The sequence below is a fragment of the Podarcis melisellensis genome (assembly GCF_964234715.1).
Source record: "Podarcis melisellensis genome assembly, chromosome: 5".
NCBI classification, from domain to species: Eukaryota; Metazoa; Chordata; class Lepidosauria; order Squamata; family Lacertidae; genus Podarcis; species Podarcis melisellensis.
Window position 1 is genome coordinate 24,516,671 of NC_138537.1, and position 20,013 is coordinate 24,536,683.

The 20,013-nt window shown below is 40.8% G+C and overlaps 1 protein-coding gene and 1 long non-coding RNA gene across 4 annotated transcripts in view; one reads left to right on the plus strand and one right to left on the minus strand.

Annotated features, from left to right (window-relative positions):
- LOC309369976 overlaps nt 1-20,013 on the plus strand; it is a 260,636-nt gene that overhangs the window by 90,032 nt on the left and 150,591 nt on the right. The gene's annotated exons all lie outside the window — the stretch shown is intronic.
- RNF13 (ring finger protein 13) overlaps nt 1-20,013 on the minus strand; it is a 46,402-nt gene that overhangs the window by 2,645 nt on the left and 23,744 nt on the right. For all 3 annotated transcript variants that reach the window (XM_081911302.1, XM_081911303.1, XM_081911304.1), the window contains exons 5-9: nt 16,268-16,355; nt 14,340-14,427; nt 13,991-14,096; nt 10,141-10,234; nt 296-376 (exon numbers count right to left, since the gene is read on the minus strand). In XM_081911302.1, coding sequence (XP_081767428.1) covers nt 296-376; nt 10,141-10,234; nt 13,991-14,096; nt 14,340-14,427; nt 16,268-16,355 — 457 coding nt within the window. The remainder of the gene's footprint in view (nt 1-295; nt 377-10,140; nt 10,235-13,990; nt 14,097-14,339; nt 14,428-16,267; nt 16,356-20,013) is intronic.

Below are 20,013 nucleotides of genomic sequence, written 5' to 3' on the forward strand. Positions count from 1 at the left end.
AGTTGCCATTCCATCTGTGCTTTTGCAGCAGTCTGCTGAACAAATAGAATATTATTTGTCCGTTATAGTACTTTAAACTATTCTCCTGCTTAACTCCACATACTAAACAACCTGTAGAGTAGATGAAAGTAGGAAGGGGTGGTTTCCCCCCAGTTTTATTATTTTCAGAAGTCCCAACAATACCCTTGTATTTCACTGTGCATCTTGGACAACTAAAAGGATTTGTTAACAAAAACACAGGTTTTGATTTCTTATTTGTTGCATTTTTACATCAAGCCCAAATGAAGTTACTTGCCATGAGAACAAGGAAGGATTCTGAGCTTGTCCCCATCCTCATATTCATCCAGGCAAATGGCACAAACATCATATTCATCTCCTGCAGCAGAAAAAAAATGGAATAAAAGTTGCATTACGAAAGTGGAAACTCAAGTATAAGATAGAAAACTGGCTCTACGGGGAATTTCTCCTCAATCCTGCAAGGCTGTTTTAGAATGCAGGACAATTAATTTGATGAAATGTTGTCTCTTTTGTTTTTATTCTATTATTGTGTCTCATCTATTCTTCATGTTAAGCTATTTAATGCTATTTTCTCACATTCTTACAGGGTCACTTTCCATAACATTTTAAAATACTGCTAAATGCAGGCTTCTCTCATAGAGTAATACTGAGAATGCTGAACTTTTGCATCGTCCTTGGAACCTCCAGAGAGTGCTGAAATCCCTGTATGAAATGGAGCCACAGCCAGTCAGTATTATAATGAAGCAATGTTTTGAGTGGGTTTAAGGTAGCTTCCAGTGCTGCTACCCCAATTATGGTAAGGTGTAAGAAAAATGGGTGACGATGGGCCCAAAACGCAGTAGAGAATAGTTATAAAGAGAGCCCTGTATTGAGATCTGCATAACACTAGGCTGCAAGGAAACTAGAGCTCTTGTTTCATTAGACGATGTTTCTGAGCTGCCTACAATACCAAAATTATTTCTGATCTTTTCTCAGAAAGAACAATGTGTATCATTTCTAGTCCTGGAGAGAAACTATAATTGTAGAGAAGTTAAGCAATCTAAGACGTAAAAATATTACAGAATAGTAATTTGTTAATTGTTGGAGTCACGATTCCTAAAAGTATTAATAAATAATAACAACATGACTGTGTGTGTGTGTGTGTGTGTGTGTGAGAGAGAGAGAGAGAGAGAGAGAAAGAATATGAGTGTGTGTGTATAATATAGACATAAATATAAAAACCAACAATATGATGAAAATACACAATTAGAAAGGGAAGATACCTATGGGTGAATTTATATTTGCTTTGCTATTAATTTATCAGGTTAGATGATTACCCTTTGGAGTTTACTAATTGTTAATGGGAATAGTTCTGATTCTTTTAACATAGTAAGACCAGGAAGTATGCATCCTTGTACCCCAAGCCAGCATTTGTTATAAACATCCAAGCTCAGACAAACGTACACAATTCCTCTATAGACAATAGTTCTCCTTTCCCTATTTATTTCAACAGATGGGCACCTGACAAATACATGCACAGACTTGTTCAGAAGCTTTGTGTGTGCATCAAAGTGCACACAACACTTTGCATTGGGTGTGGTTTGGTATTTTGCAACGTTTTGTGTAACGTGGGATGGAAACGCCAAAGCGCCTTCCAGGACCTTGTCTGGCAATCGTAAAAGAGTTGCAACTGTATGGTGTGCCGGCACGTACTGCTTCAAAAAAGAGAGCACTGGTTAGAATCAGAATTGTAGAGTTGGGAGGGACCATGAGGCTCATCTAGTACAACCGCCTGCAATGCAGGACTCTTTTGCCCAACATGGGGCTTGAACCCACAACCCTGAGATTAAGAGTCTCATGTTCCACCAACTAAGCTATCTGAGCAACACAAGCAGGGGCAGCAGCCCCTAGTAAACCTTATATTGCTAGATGCCTGTACAGTTGAAGTGTTTTAAGATACTAACAATGGAAGCCATGAAAATAAAATTACTAAGACTTGAACCATATGAGGAGTTATACAGTATTGTGAAGTCAGGCAGATGGGCCAGTAATGGACAGTAACAGGATAAAGGACAATCCCATTTGAAAGAATAACACAATTTCTAAATGACAGAATTGTACTTATATTACTTTAGTTTATAATAACACAAACTGTACACAAATCACTGTTTTCCTCTTTGCCAGCATCCTTAATATGACTTCCATGCTAAACTATGTTCAACATTTCTTCTGGTTTAACTATACCAGTTAAACCAGTTATATTAATTTATGGAATTCTTACCAATCTTGCTACTTAGTTTACTTAGCGTAGAATTTTCAGCCTACCCTATGCATCTTCAAACACCACCTTCTCCCAAAATTAGTTGTAGGTCTCAAAACCACGAATCCCCTCAGAATGGCTTCCCTATTGAATCCAACTGACATGATCAGCGTGTCTCTTCTTTTACTTGTACAGACAGAGCCTTCTGTTAAAAAGGTGGGCATGCGATGGAGACACCTGGTGCAGAACTCAGCAGCCAGGCTGCTCACTGAGACAAAACTGCCTAGCACTTAACGCCAATCCTGGCCCGAATGCACTGCCTACCAAAATGGTTTCTAGACCAAAGTCAAAGTACTACTGGCTTTGGCTTATAAAACCTTCTGTAGCTCAGGAGCCTAACACTTCAGGGACTGCCTCTCAACACATGAACCAACCCAGAACCTGCATTCTTTACCTGAGACCCTTCTCAAAGTGCTCACTCCAAGCGAGGCACAGAGGATGGCAACACAAAAATGGCTCTCTCAGCTTACTGAATGCTCTCTCCAAGAAGGCCCACCTGGTACCATCGCTATGTGTTTTTAGGTGCCAGGCAAAACATTCTTATTATCCCAGGCCTCTGTATCTTAATTTTTCCACATTACTTGTGTATTTTAAGTTGTTTTATCCTTGTTTTTAGTGTTCATTTTTTTGCAAGTCTCTGAGTTTCAATAAAAGCAACTAACAACAGCAATGGCAGTCTCTACAAACACTTCACAAGCTCTGTCGACAGGAAAAGCTGGCTTCAACAGAAAATGCCTGACCAAGTCTTCAGGCTCTACATCCTAAATGCTAAGAAATGCATCACATATAATAAAAGAAAGGTCTGATTCTCTTCCCTTACTACTGTGAGACAGGTGTAAGGCCATCCCTGCACAATACCCCTCATGCCAAATGCAAGCTACCAAGAACAGCCAAGAACTGTTGGCTCAGAATTAAAGCAAAAATCCAACGAAGGAATAGCTGGATCCCTCTCCCTTTCTAAAAAGTTTGACTAATTAGCCTCATCTGAATGCAAGGAATCACACAATGCTTTTTCGGCAAGCAGAGTAGGCTGCAGTTGAAAGAAAACCCAGGAATGCCTAATACCAAGATTACAATCCTCTGGAGCTGCTGCTTTACTTCCCATCCAAATAAGTACCAGGAAAGCCCTGAAAGGTTAATCCTTTAGCATCAGCAGGGCTGAAGCTGTTGTTATTGGTGCTAATGGATTTTGCATTACTGTCCTGGGAAATCTTATCTAGCAACAATCGGGCCATTTTTATTCCTCTCTTGCCAAATCTGGCAAAGAGCCAATATGGGGCTAGAGTTGGCCATCACACAAGTTTCCCTCTGTAGGCAACATCAGGGATAACTCAGGCTTGCTCTGTCTAGACGCCAGCATACTCAGAGCTACCACATTGTTTAAAGGAGCTTTGAAGAATAATTAAGACTGAAATGTGCCCTATTCCCCACCTCCCCCAAAAGGCTTAGAGCTTTTTTCCTTAGGTCTTCCTTCGGGAAGGTGACACAGTTTTATATGCAACTTAGCAAATGGCATTAACCACCAGTGAAATATTAGCTTCTAGATGCTTTTGAACTAAAGCAGTTTGAGCGGGGAGGGATCACACTAAAGATGGCTGTTTTCCAAAATATCTTTAAGAAACCTTGCACACACTGAAAAGTGGCAAGAAATATGTCTGCCTGTACATACTAAAAATGTTGTGTTCCTTAACAACATGCACGGGGGGGGGGGAGCAGGGGTATGGCTTACTCAAGCGCAAGCAAATATGCAAGGAGAAGCAGGGAGGAAGGGCACTGCCAAGTCTTAATAGTTTTGAGGGCGAAGGTCTATAGCAGGAAGCCTCCTCCACCCCTGGAGACTCTGCCTGCCATTTAGAAGCCAACTCAATCCATGTTCTATTTTTTGTTGCCCTTTTCTTCACATTTTCCAGCTCTTCAGTATCCTTTTTGAGGTACACGAGCAGAATGCTACCCAGTATTGCAGCTCAACCATAGATTTGAGTAACAGAATTATGCTACTGGAAGTTCTATTCTCAATCTCTTTCCTAATGATGCCTCACAGGGAATTTTCTTTTTCACAGCTGTTGCACATTTGTTGCAGCGAGCAATCTACTACAATTCCAAGGTCTCATTCCTGCTCAGTCATGGTCAATTCAGGCCCCATTAGCATTTCCTTGAAGTTACCATTTTTTGCCCCAATGTACATCACTTAACCATTGCTTTTTCTGAATTGCATTTGTGATTTTAATGCCCATTTCAGCCAATCTGGAGAGATCCTTTTGGAGTTCCTTGCAATCATCCCCCCCCCCTTTATCACCTTTAACAATATGGTGTCATCAGCAGCTTGGCCACCTTACAGATCACTTCTAACTCCAGACTATTTATGAACAAGTTAAAAAGCAGAGGTTCCTAAACTGATTTTTGGACGAACCCACGTCTTACATCCCTCTGTTGTAAGAACTGTCCATTTCTGCTCTCTGCTTCTTGCTCTTCAAGCAGTTATTGATCCATAACTCCTAAGCTCACTTAGGAATCTTTGTTGGGAGACTATAGAAAGCATATTGAGAGTCTTAAGTATACATGCGCTTATTGACATTCTCAAATAACTCTTAAGAGGCTGGTTAGATGGGTCTTATTCTTGCAGAAGCCATGCTGGAATTGCCCAGTGTATTAATTTAGTAGATGTTTGGTCCCTGTGTTCTAGATGATGAATTATATGAAATAATAAATGCATGTATTCTGCACCTCTAACCTGGCAGATTAGGGAAATACAAAGTATGCAACCATTATTTGAGAAGTAATGGCCACCATGTGATTGTAATAGTATGCACTGGTTATAGGAAATGGGGAATTAATGCCAGCAAGTGGGATGAATGCTGAATCTGAGATGAAACCTTTAACATCTGATTTCACAGAACTTTGCACACAAACACATTACATTAGAAAGACAAGACTACATTTATCAAAATATGACTTCCATATATATATATATATATATATATATATATATATATGCGCTTTGATTTGTAAAACGAATTAATGAATGTGGTGGTCTACTAAAACCCATACCAAATCGTGCCATTTGAGAACTGCTGGTCTAAGTGGAGATCTACTCTATTTTTCACACGCACACTCTACTCATTTCACCCTCAGGAAGTTAACATTTCAGATTGAAAAATGTATTTGTGGTTTCTCTGGCTTTTACCATGATGGAAACGAGTGCCCCCCCCAAGATGCTCTTCCAAACCTGTGAAAGACTGAATGATTTGAGTTAGCTGTGATTCTGCCTATCATGGAAGACCAGAATGAAGAGCTCTATGCTACTGTCTCCATCAATAATAGATTCAATACAGCACCCACTCAGTTGATTCCACAAAGGCCCCTTGATCAAATATTTATCACTTTTCCAGCGGTTTGTACAGTTAAACAATAATTTGGCAGTGTGTTTGAGTATAAATGGACTGCACCTTAAATGTCACACACTGGAGAGCTCCAGTGTAATTAATTAGCATTGGCAGTTCGTAATAGCCTTTACAATAAAAAAAATGTAGTTGTTTACAAGAGTTCCGGAAAACATGAGCAAGGGAAAGCAACAGAATAATCCAAAAGCTTTCCTTGGAGTTACGGAAGATTTCTGGGTTGTCGTCTTGCCTCCAAAGAACACAAAATATCAGTGTTGTAAAGCCTAGTCTATTTGCTGTTTTAAATCAATTGGCATTGGAATTTAATTTTTTTTATAGTAATTTGGAATGTGCTTTCCATTAGAAGAATGCAAATATTCAAATAAAGTGGAAACAAATAAAAATAGGATGTGCCTGAGGACTTTCAGCTGGCACCCATCTCAGAAGCCTGTGGCTGTGTTCATGGGGACAGCTAATACAGCAGCTTATATGTGCCTGAAATTAGTACATAGAACAAGAACTGCCTGGAATCTAGCCATTAACTTGTGGCAGACCTGTCACCATGACAGGAGCACTACTCTTGTCTATGGTTAGACAGGGAAGAGAGTTGTGCCCTCCAAATACCCTCGCAGCAGCTCTGGCTGTTTAGGGCCCAACGAGATGTGACATTGGGAAGTGTGTCATGGGATCTCCTGCAATTGTTATTTTTTTTTAAGTTTAAAGGTCACCTGATCAGGACTGCAGCACCAGGAGGGGTATGTAACACATTATTCTATGCCACTTTTCTGATTAAAATCGCAACACTCCAAAGCTACTATTTGCCATGTAGGGCAAAACACGCAAGTATTTACAGCGCTAGTAACACGTCAGCATTTGCCCTGTAGAGAGAAAAATACCATATGGGCGCCTGTGTGGCAAGTAACTTTGTCGGACTATTTTCATCAGAGGAGAAATATTCTCTCCCCCCGCCCCAAAGGCTAAGCATTTGCAGTGTGCCCCTCCATTAAGCCCCATGGATGTTATTCTTCAGAAGTGCTTAGGAGAATGTGCTTCTTCCACGATAAGTAGTGTTATTCCACTCATATTTCAAGTGTTCATATGTGTGCCTCTGGCAATATAAAGTACCAGACAGATTTTTAAACTTGAAGAGCCTTACACCTTGTCTTCCTTCCCCCATTGCTTTCCTCCTCAGTCAGTTCTTAGGCAAAGGGTGGACTTCCTATTCTAAGCACCCAGCAACAGCTTTAAAGATTTAACAGACTTGCCTGGCTGTCAAAATGAGCACTTACTCTAGAACTCAATTCTATATATAGACCTTCTACAGTTATATGTGCAAACTCGTGACAGCAGTTTGAGGTTTTTTCTACAATCAAGTGACATATAAATTTTGTGAAATAAATAAATAAATATACGGTACACTTCTCAGAAAGAGGAATCTTTCATCTCCATGCCTCCCAAATTTTGGAAAAGCTATGTTCTCGTGACATTTCTATACCACTTCACATTTGGCGGTACCTCCACATGGCAGCAAACACATACATGCAAGGTGACTCTAGTTGGCAGATCTCTGCTAATGAAGGTGGTCAATTAAAAACTGGCAATACCTTAGGAGCAAAGGTTTGATCAGAGCAGTCTCCAGGTTTGAGGGGACCCTCAGCATGGGGCTCCCTATGTCAATGTGGCCTCCTGAACATCAGTGGGTGACCCTGCTCCTATTCATTTCCACCATGACACAGTGGCAGATGGCCAGGCATATAAATGAGAGGACAATGACTGCACTCCTCTAAAGAGCATAAGGCAAGCTGCCATTATCACCACCCACAGTGCCCTGCAGTGAAATAGCATTATAGCGGGCAACTTTGAGCAATTGCAGTGGGGGCTGACTGGAAAACAAGGCCTGGGTCAGCAGAAGTCAGCCTCAGCGATGGTCCAAACATGCCACCTGCTGACATCAGCCTTAGGTATGATATTGTGGCTTATTAGATCTCTTCCACTTTTATGAAGCAAAGCAAAAAGCAACATGCTTACTAAACACATACATGGATACCATAATTCTACCACACCCCTCCCATGCTCCATAAGCAAGGCATACTGGCAAACCCAGTAAAATAACATGCAATACAACAAGAAGAAAATAATTCTTGCATATTTGTCCTCTTTAATTCATCTCCATCAGAAATCCTTATCAGGAAAGGAAATTAACACTCCTTTCTATTAAATTTTAAGCCTGAGAAACAAAAATACTAAGCAAATATCAGCCTCATTAATTTTTTTGTGAGAAACTAACTTTGTATATGACACTGTGCACTCTTTTCAGCGGAACATCTGCTTTGCAATGTCCTCAATAATGGAAGATGGCAATCAAGGGCGAACAGCAAATAGGGTGCAGCTCTGCCCCAAAATCCAAGCCCATGTGTAAGCCTCATATATTCTTCATGTTGCCAATGTTGTAGTTATCTTAATGTCAGTGAAAATCTCCCCCTTAGTTGTTTGCATGCTACAGGTTAAGGATGAAAGTCCAATGAATTAGGCAAAACATGTAGAGCAAAAACATTGGCAAAAAGATACATACTCTTCCTCCCCAAGAACTGAAGGGCTTCATATTGGTTCAATGAATGTTGGAGTTGGGGAAAGGGTTGCAGATTGTGCCTGACTAATACAGTCATCACAGTTGCAATGGAAAGGAGAGACTGAAGGGAAACATGAACCAATTCAAGCATAAGCCTTCAGTTCTTGACTAAACTGATTTGTAAAACACATACAACAGCGCGTATACAATGATTAAACATATTTCCTTTTTTCAAAAGCAAAAAATCAAGACTCCCGTGTCCTCATGTGTCCAAACTATTAGGCTACATTAGCAGTCAGGTCATACTGCAACTGGCTCACACACAAATAACTGCTTATGCAAGCTACTCATGCAAACAATGCTCTGTGGGAGTCTGGGACTCGCAAGCGATCATGGCCGTGCTGTTGTAAGTCACAGACTCACAGAAGAGGAACCGAAATCACACAAAAGTTTCCTTTTTTAATACCACACTGCTCATGTCTTACTCGGCTACGAGTGATCACCAAAGAAGCTCATGTGAATAGGCTACTTACACAAGTTTTAATTTTAATTTTTTAATTAGTTTTAAAATACACAACACTGATCTGCAACCAACGAACTTGCCCAACCCACATAAACCAGTTGCTAGGACTAAGGTGATAATTATGTTATTCTTTCCTTTCCCCTCCCAACAGTAATGCAACATAATGTGTAAGCACAGTCCAGGAGACTCCAGAGGTGATTCAATCCGTCTATACAGATGATCAGGAGCACAATTAGTATATACAAAATCCTGAAGATCATATTTGTAAAGATGCAGCTGGCAGAGTGTTTTTCAACCCTGTGCCATTGCATTTCCACCACATGGCATAAAACTTTTTGTCTCCTGCCCCAGTTGCTTATTTCTACTATGGCTATATGCTAGACACCATTGCCACCACTTACAAAAACCTTAGTAAGTCCTTCATTCTAATGTCCTCATTTAGCGCTGTGGTCTAAACCACCAAGCCTCTTAGGCTTGCCAACTAGAAGGCTGGTGGTTTGAATCCACGCGACGGGGTAAGCTCCCATTGCTCTGTCCCAGCTCCTGCCAACCTAGTAGGTCAAAAGCATGCCAGTGCAAATAGATAAATAGGTTTTGCTGCGGTGGGAAGGTGAACAGTGTTTCTGTGTGCTTTGGCACTCGTCACAGTCCTCTGTGCGCCAGTAGTAGTTTAGTCATGCTGGCCACATGGCCCAGAAAGCTGTCTGTGGACAAACGCCAGCTCCCTCATCCCGAAGCGAGATGAGCGCCACACCTCATAGTTGCCTTTGACTGGACTTAACCGTCCAGGGGTTCTTTACCTTTACCAATATGGATAACAGGGATAGTTGCACTGTAATGTCTATTGGTTCATATAGTAATTTAGCATTTCAACATGCAGTGCCCTCAAAAATTGTACCCTGTACAATTTTTTTAAAAGTATAGCCTGCTTTTTTCCACAGTGGAACTTGGTTATTGGTAGTTAATGAACAGATTTAGCCAACTCCAGCAATATATGACCTGGTTCAGTAGTAATGACCTATACACTATTGCCAGTTCAACTACACAGAGATCATTTCCAGTCCTGAGTGTCTTAACCAGAGAAGCTGGGGACAGAACACAATGTCCTTGTAACATCAATTATGTGATGCCATTCAATCTACATCAAACCTGCTCAGGTTTGAAAACTCAATGTAGAGTTCTTCATTGCAATCCTATACCGGTCTACACAGAAGCAAGCCCCACTGAACTCAATGGGACTTACTCCATGGTAAATATGCATAAAATTGCAGCCTTGGCAAAATTAGCCCATGTCATCTGTAGCTCTAAAATGGCATAGATTATTCAATCAATTCTAAAAAGCCACACTTACCTTTCTTGAACTTATGTACCGGAAGCTTCTTAAGCTGATCTTTTTGAAGCCGATTCCTTCTTGCTCTGTGTCTGTCCTGGACAAATTTCGTGATCTTGAAAGAGACAGAAATAGAAGACAGAAAGTTTTAAGAGTAATACACCACACAACTCAAGTCTCCTTTCATTCTGAGAACAGTTGTTCAAAAGAAGAAAGAAAATCAGCCACATAGAAAACGTGACTCAATAGTGGGAATGAGAAACCTATGTACACATCCATATCCCGCACACCAACACCTCCACAAGGTTATATTGCTTCATCTTCTCTGAAGATGTAGTTATATTGGCCACTAAAGGCTACTCTGAGCAAGACCAAAGCAGCTCTAGTATAGCTAGTGGACAAGTGACAAGCTCTAAAAAAGTCACCTAGTGCATTTAGAAGAACCAACAGGGTCACGCTCCCCAGTCTCCCTCCTCCCATCAGGCGACCAAAGCAATTTCTGGACCAAACCCAGGCTTGAAACCTGATTGACATAGATCTACATAATTACTATAATTTGAGAGTTCTGGGGTTGTACAGCAACCATCTGCTCAAGCACCTTGCCTAGTAAATTGTTCTTACCCACTAGCCAAGCTGTTACAATCTTTTATGCCCGGGGACGACTTTTTCCAGGAGTGTTCACACTCCTACCTCCTTTAATGCAGATGGGACTGACCCACCCCCCTCAAAACAAAGCACTGATTTCTTGAACCAAGCTGGTCAGCTCTTACCTACACAATGTCATGTAGGAAAGATCTAACTTTGCCCATATCCTCAGGCTTCAACAAAATAATCCATCAGAACCAGATGCTCTCTGGATATAACACAGACTGAACTGCCTCAGTAGCGGCTTCCAGGCTGCGGCTGATGTGAGCAATTCCACCCTCAAAGTGCATGTCCTATGAGGAATCTTTCATTTCTTCTGCTGGATCAAAATGCTGGTGTTGTGTAGTGGTTACAATGTCAAACTAAGGCCTGAGAAAGCAAGGTTCAAATCTCCACTAGGCTATCTGGGTGACGTTGGGCAACTCACTCTCAGCCTAACTTACATCACAGGGTTGTTGTGGGGATTAAAAGGGGTGGGGGGAGAAACCATGTACACCACCTTGAGCTCCCTAGATAAAATGGTGGGATAGAAATGCAATTTAAAAAAAAAAAAAAAAAGAGGAAGGACCTAAAGCCACTAAGAAAAGCTCAGCTGGACAGAACTATGAAGATGAAATGGCAATAGAGCAATAATGACCCTTCACCATCATCACTGCCACAGAGCAGGTTCAACAAACAGCTCTCACCTGTGTTCCATCAGATTCATTGCAAGTTTGTATTCAAGCCATCTCCCCATCTGCTTTATAGCCTTTAGCTATGGTTGCAGGAAAATAGAGCTACTGTGCTGTGGCCAGATGCGACAAATGACTCTGTCGCTCCCATGTGCTTAGAGTTGCTATGCGCTGAGTTTTTAAGTGGCTACTTATACTGAAAATGAGAATGTGCACCCATACTTTGTGGAAAGATGCCAAAGAGGAGGCTGGGAAACTGCCCTTCTCTGCTACATCTCATGCTCTGGGCTCAACTGTGGCCATGGAAAAAAGTTGGGAGATGGGGCCTGCATAATCTTTACTGAAAGTTCAACCCTGGGTTTATCATCTTTGGGTATCACCTCCTCTTGCTTTGCCTCTTTTCTACGATTCAGATTGATACGTACATTAGACAAACTAGACATAGTACATAGCTGTGTATTCCACAGAAACATTCTCCAGAGGTTTGCAATTCAGTGTCTTCCTTTAATTGTACATACAGTAAGCTTATCAAAGGCAGTGTCCCCAGGGTTACAATTGTTTTTAAATAACATGTGGTGCTTCTTCCATAGGGAGTTTGAATTCCATTGTATTTGACCAGTTGTCTCCTAGCAGCTCTATTCTATGTTCTATGGTGTTACTCTTTGAGGCCAGCATTGTTTCTGGTTGTTGTTCTTTAATGTATGATAGAAGAACTGAAAGTGTAATTTCTAAGGTAAAAACATCTTTGTCCATTCAACTTCAGATGGCCAGCTCTGCTTCAAGAAATCCTCAGAAAGTTGAGGATTGTGTTTATCGCTTACATCCAGTACACTCCCACCACTGGTTTGGTGTACACATGACGTTAGCCACAATCCAAATCTATCCTGTTGTTTCTTATTAAATACTGTATTTTGATGTGTGTTTTTCCCAGCCCAGCTTTGATCTGAATTGAAAAAAAGAATGACCTAGCTGCATTTTAAGCGAGTAAATGAGTACACAGCCTACTTTTTTTCCTTCTATAGATGAAATAAATTTGAAAAAAAGTAACTATGACATTGTAAAATCAGAAAAGGAAGATCTAAAGTGTGTTCCTTTGTACAAGCAGATGTTTACCCCAATGAAATGAACAAGAACCCATGCATGGGCTACATATATGTGTGAGCATCTGCACTCACATAATTCTTTTAACTGGGGATATGTTGTTTAGGCTTCTTAAAAACCTATTTGTTTCTAGCATTTCGCTGTTATTCTGGCATTAATTTCTAAGCTACCCCAGCAAGGCCAAAAAGGCAAGGATTTTTTACATTGTTTTTAAAATAAAGGCATCCCATGAGCATCTAACAAGAGCTGCAAGCACTTTAGGGACCACACGCAGCTTCTTTGGAAATTCTCTTTTGATGAAGGACTATTAGGAGAGTTGTAAAGGTTCCTTCTTTTTTTTTCAAAATTACATACAAGGAAGACACTGAACCTGCAAGGAATCAATCTAATTAAAGCTGCTGTGTCTTCAACATAACAGCAGTACTCAGAAAAAAATCACTGGGTATAGCCTAAAACATGGTATCTTCAAAGAATTTTATATAAAAAAAGTTAGGTCTAAAACGAGTAAAAGAGTTTTGTCTCTGGAGCATCTGCTGTCATCTCATCCATGAAACTTGCAAATCAAGCATGGCATCAAAGTAACATGCTTGTGTCAACTGTGATGCAGAAAACTATCAATTTCACCTGCAGCATAAAATAATACAACTCCAACTGGCTTTATGGAGGGATTGCCTCAGCAGTCAGATCCCTCAGCAGTGATGTCAACGGATGGGCAGCTAGGTGTAGTTCGGGGGGAAATTCCTTGTGGGCCAAAGTGCACCCACTGATGGGTCATGTGCTGGAGGTTCTCCATTTCTGCTCTACAGGATCAACTGCAATAACAATCCCTAAGTTCTAGAAGCTCACATGTCCTTGTTGTTCTGGGTCTCTAATTCTTTAACATTTTAATTTACCTATGTATGAACTTCCTCCAACCTACGGAGTCCCCCAAGTAAATCATTACTTTATTCTGGAGCAGCACTGTTTCACTTCCAAACTGATAAGCACTGAGTGCTGGGAGCGACAGCTTTGAATTTTGAGAAAGGCACCATTTAAACTTTCAGTAAGAAGGAAAGAAGGACATGCACTTTTGATCTCTTGTGGGCACTGAAGCAGATGCGTACAAAGAACCTCCAGACCCACACCAGCTTCCCTTTTCATATCGACAGATGCAGAACTTCATGTCTGCAGCTCGTTGCATACATATGAATACCCATTCCCACAGAATCTCTTATTGAACTGGTGTATACATGTCGGGGATGTCAATTGGCTGACAGCTTTAAAGCCATTTTTTGATATTTCTTAGTGTATGTCTTAAGAGCTTTAGTGTGCACAACACCATAAAGTCTGATTTCATTTTAAAAAAGAAGAAGCACCCTATCAAGTAAGTCATAGGCTAAACTGATTCCAGCAATATAACAGCAGTATGTTTATATCACTTGAGGAAGGGGAGCAGGAGAGAAGGTAATACTTACCATAAAAATAACAATAAGGATGAGACAGATTCCCACAATAATTAGGAATGGTATTAGGTAGTACTCCAAAGGAAGGCTGAACTCTGGGATTAACAGAATATGGCCTCTGTTAAAGGGGGGAAAAGGAGGATTGATTATGAAATTCATGTTAAGGTAGCTGAATATAAATCACTCTTGCCTATATCCTATATCCACATTCTTCCCCCGACAAAAAAGGTTGTGCCACATTTTATTGAAGTATTTAAATCTGAATCACACTTTATTGATTTAAAAATCCATATAAAGTTTGAAAAATCACTAGATAATAACAGTTCACAAACAACTAAAATAAACGTAAATCTTTGCATACCCTTTCTCATAGGTGAATTCTTTAAGAGACTTAGCTGATGTTTCACCAATAAAGACAGATGGAATGTCAATCTTCTTTAAAACTTCAACTGTTCAAAGAGAGAGGACAGAAAGGGAGAAAAGATGAGCAACAATATACAGTTTACAAGTGCTGTATACTACTATATATGGGTATAATACTAGTGACAATTGGTGAATATAACCAAATCACTGTGCAAAGGCACCTTTAATAATTGTTCAGGTACTTTTTGAATGGGTGTGCTGTGAAAACTCCATTTCCTTCAATAGTATTTCACATGGACAAAGTAACATGTAAATGATCCTTACCCACCATGACCACATAATAAGAATGCATGTCCCCTCTGTTGTCTGGAATATCCTAGTGATAGCCTGCATACAACTGTGCCTTGCAGTGGGTAATGAACACCCAGGTGTAATTGCTTCTGTGTGAACAGCCACAATAAGAAAGAACTTGGTGAGCAAGTAGATACAGTAATTTCTGACCTCGATCAAAAGTGACTCCAAGTATGATGGGAAATGCAGCAAGGAGGGGCTGCACAACAAACATGTCTCTCATGTTTCCTACTCCTCACCACCTCTGTTACGTGTGAAATAGTGTGCAAGTGCAAATACAAGTCTGCTGCTCACAACTGCTTTTCTTGTTCCTATGCAGCCATTTTCCAATCACTTACAAAACCACATTTTAGGAATGCAAGATTTGATGACGTGATACACCAAAAGCAGAGTTACAATCTAAGACGGAGTATCTCGTTCGTCCCTTGCTTCAATACTTCCAAATACAAACACAGTTGGGAGTGGTCATAAGGAATTTTGGAGCAAGGTGTCCAATGATACTCAACTCTTAATTCTCTGTAACATCTGAACTGGAAATGGCTGCCCAATACTGGACTGGTGTCTGGATGCAGTGGTAGGCTGAATGAGTCTGAATCCTGGCAAGACGGAGATTCTGTGGGCCAGTGGTTCCCAGGTTTCTAAGATTTGCACATTTTATTATGTCCGTTACAGACTATGCTAGTATGCCCTCTAGTGGTATTGCTAGTTGACTTACACCAGCTGTATGTACCTGCTCTGCAAGCTCATGGGCTTATAAGAGCAAAAGTATTGATCACTGCATAATGAAAGAGCATTAAATCTCCATTTATAGCAGCGTATCAGGGTGTGAGAGGTTCTAGTATTTGACAGAACCCCAGTTACAAGGATTATTGTTGGAAATGTGGGTGTCCTTCTTGACCTTCACTAAAGCAAAATAGAAGTGACATTCCAGGCCTAAAAGTTTTAGCAGCATTTTTATTATGCATCTGATGGAGCACTTTGGCTACGTAAAATGCTTGGTATTTGGCTTTGACAAGTTACTGTTTCTGAACTGGCCTTCTTACTGCAGAAGCTGGATTCCACACTTTACACGTTTGTACTCTACAACCATCAATACATTCAAGAAATTCATGTCAATTAGTTCCCGCCAACCCCTGTTGAATTTTATTGTGATTTTAAAAAGATACTCTGAGAACAAAACAAAAAAAGTTTTAAAAACATGAAAGGAGGAAAATAAGTTATGGAAAGTGGCCCTCAGGAGAACACAGCACTATAAAGGGTATTGCAACAAAAATAGCATACATTTTAGATATATATATATCTTTGGCATTTATATATCACTCCGTCTATTATGCCCTCTTGTCATACTGTTATATCTTGATCGCCTTTACTGATTTCAGTCCTTTTTAAGGAGGAGGACTAAACGTCTGACAGGCTTACAATCTTCAAAACATTAGTAGGACTGAAAATGTTACTTCCAACTGGCTAAGTTGGAATTAAACAAATTTTCATTTGAATTGAACACATTCTGAAGCTTCTGTTTTTGATTGTTGCAAAGAGTGGGAGAATGTCATCAAGCAAGATACCTGTACTTACTGTCTTGAGATCCCATGCTAATGAGGTCATCGGAATCAACATTGTGAACTATGGCTGCCTTATAGCCAGCTCTTTGTGCATTCAGAACCTGTGAGCCAAACAAAATGGCTGTCAACAAAAAAAACTGCACAGAACTGAGAAAATAACTCAGAACATTTTGTACATAAGAACATTAGCAAATATTAAAGATATTAGCAAGTTCCCTTTCATTCATACAGTATTCAAATTGCTACACAAAATATATCCATATATCCACCTTCCCTTCTCCCATTTTATCATCACTACAAGCTTGTGAAATAGGCAAGTTGAGGTGAAAGATAGTAACAGGTTCAAGATCACGCAATGAGTTTACAAGTAAGTAGGGAATTTGAACTCTGGTCTCAGTCCAGCATTTTAATCACACCACCACACCGGAAGTATACTGTCCTTTGTGCACTAGTTGGTCTCTAAGGTGCTACTGGAAGGGATTTTTTTATTTTGTTTTGACTATGGCAGACCAACACGGCTATCTACCTATAACTAGAACCATTAATAAATGTACACTATTCAGTACCCTGCATTGCCAACTGAAGTTGACTAAGTATATAGTTTACAGTGGTACCTCGGGTTAAGTACTTAATTCGTTCCGGGGGTCCGTACTTAACCTGAAACTGTTCTTAACCTGACGCACCACTTTAGCTAATGGGGCCTCCTCCTGCTGCCGCGCTGCTGGAGCACGATTTCTGTTCTCATCCTGAAGCAAAGTTCTTAACCTGAAGCACTATTTCTGGGTTAGCGGAGTCTGTAACCTGAAGCTTATGTAACCTGAAGCGTATGTAACCCGAGGCACCACTGTATACATCAATTTGTTAACTCTGTAGAATACTTCCAGGAACTTCGTGAGGTATATTACACTGTCAACAGAATTTGGTGTCCTACTTTTATACTACTGCACTAAAAATAGCTAACAGTGATCCTAGTAACAGTCTGTTTCTGCATAATCATGCAAAAACGTTAGGCTTGATCACATTCCTCTGTTAAGAGCTTTCCACTGGTGGAGGAAGGGAGGGGGAACTCCCTAATTTAATCACAGACATAACCAAGTAAAATAAGCTGGTTAAAACATAAGCGTAACCAAACTATGGCTTAGCACAATTGTGTCAGGGTTCCTGGAGTCACCACTGAGTTCTTCCCACAGTTCACCTGCTGCTCCGAGCTAAGCTAGTTTAATTTAGCGTGTCATCCATACCTAGGCGCATGGTTTGTCTCCTTCAGACAAGCCATGAGTCCTGGCTCGGACAACATACTAAGTCAAAGCATGGCTTAGCCTACAGCAGTATAGCAGGTCCAGGGGAAGTGCAAAATAGCTGCAATCTCTTCCTTGGAAGCTTGCACATTCATGTCAAACCTCACCCTCTCCAACTGTAGATTATTTCCTCCTCTTTCATGTGCACAGTGATAAATGGGTTAAAAATCCCCCCAAGCCTCTTCAAAATCTAGTCCTAAATCTTCATCACATGTGGTGATCTGAATTAGAACTATAAGGATTCAATGTAGCAGAATAGTAAAATTTAAAAAAAAAATAACTGCAGTGTGTAATGCTCAGTGTGCTAGAACAGAGCTCCCAGAAGGCAATGGTGCCTTTAAATAATTTGTTTTCCTTTCAGGGTTTTAAAATACTCTCAGAGCTCCAATGCATTATACTGCAAGTGCCAACTGACACCAAGGCTGACCCCAAATTCCATATCAAAACATGGCAGGCAATGCTGGTATGTTCAGTGGGGCTTGTGCCTCTAAGAGAGCAAAGGAATCTCTCTACACATGAAACCATCTCTCATTCTGAGCCACGGCCACATAATGTGTCTCCATCACATCCTGCAAAACGGGGAAATGTGTTCTGGATAAACCACCTGCTCTTACTCAGCAGTTATAGCGACATCTCTCACAAGGACAACACAGGTTAAATATATGCTGTACAGAGCTGTGGCTTCTCTTGCAACCCCCCCCCCCCAAAAAAAAGCCACAACCTAACTGGTCTAGGCTTATAGGCCAGCTAAGTCATGGGATACTGAAGGTGCCCATTAAACACCAGTGCAATGGGGGGGGGGAGGGAGAATGGCCCTGTTTCCACCCCCAACAGTATATTCTTATGGTGAGCATTTGAGCCAGAGAGGAAAGATGCATCATGAGGTTAGCACACTAACTTAATTTATACGGGAGGAGTGGAAAACCTTTTCCAGCCACAGAACCACGTTAACTTGTGGGAAACCTTCTGGAGGGTATCACCTAACAGTAGTGGACAGGACCAGAGGCAAAAGTGGGCAATTTGTATCCCGCAATGCAAAAAGGCGGAGGTTTCTACACTCCATCTCTACCACCTTCACCATCACCTCTCTCCATCCAGGCAAACAAGATATATTTTCACAGTTGAAGGCCAATTCAAGGCAGCCAAGGAGCAGAACATGTGAGGGGTGTGGTCAGGGGAGTACAGCCTGGGAAGACTCTAAGGGCCCCCCACCTTGGGTTTCTCCACCTCTGCTATACCACAAATAAAGTATTAAGGTTCAGGGCTGGCAGCCTGCCCAAACCATGAAGCCTTTAGCATCATAAAGCACAGCGAAGGAAGCTCTCAGCAGTTTTCTGTGAATCCTAAACAGCACTCCAAGGCTCCTGCTTCAATCTAGCTAGAGCAGAAACAGAAGCACTCTTGGTAGGGGCTGGGGATAAGATTGGAACACTTTGTTTCAAGTCCTCACAAGTAAATACATAAACACAAAACTGAACTGCTTAGATTTTGATGTCTAAACAACCATTTGATCTACCAGGCAGACATTCATGGATATTCATAACCTGCTGATCTACAAAAGAGGAAACACACACAAAAGGAGCCAGCAAAATACGCAGAAAACTCACAAGTTCAACTTAACTCCCAAATTTGTTTTCTGAATATTTCCTCTAAATAGATTGAAAGAGCTCTAAAAACAAAACTTAGTGGAAATGTGCTGCCTTTAAAAACAAACAAACCATGCAGGTTTTCCATTCAGGAATCAGAATTGATTGCAGTTGTTTTCAGTCTATTGTTTCAGTTATTAGACACACAACTTCAGGAGACTTTGTCCATGCCCACGTTCTGTGTCATCCCCAATTGCCTGCTACTTATTCTATTAGTGGATAATTTACAACCTGCCTGGGGCTCAGTAGGCATTTCTCAAGCACAAATAACCCAACTCTCCTGGCAACTGTGCTCTGCAAAGTCAATAGCATTTCTTTAGGCGTGGGCTGTCTAACTGGATCCATCAGTAGAATCTGTCCTACACTGGCGCCTCGTCTGTTGCAGTAGGTTAACCATACTGCACTTTTTACCACCAGGTCACAGCAATTATCTCCCCTAAAGGAAACTGGCATTTACATTCCTACAGCTCTTGTTGCTACAGGCATCCAAATCCTTTGGGAGATGCATAGGTTACACTTCTGGATGCTGCACAGAGAAAGCTGTCATCTGTTCCCACGGCTTGCTTTTCCACTGCAGCAAGAGATCAAATGAATGAGCTACAGGCAGTTCTCATTACTGCATTCAGCTGTGAAGTTTTGAGGCGAGATCTGTTCTATGCTGATGTCACAGGATCAGAAAGCACACAAGATATGCTTCATACTTTTTCTGATTTGCGTACCACAGAAGATTTGAAGTTGAGCTAATTGTGGGATAAACTATTACAGGAATATAATATATTATTCATTTTGTACAACAAAGAATATTTTAACACAGC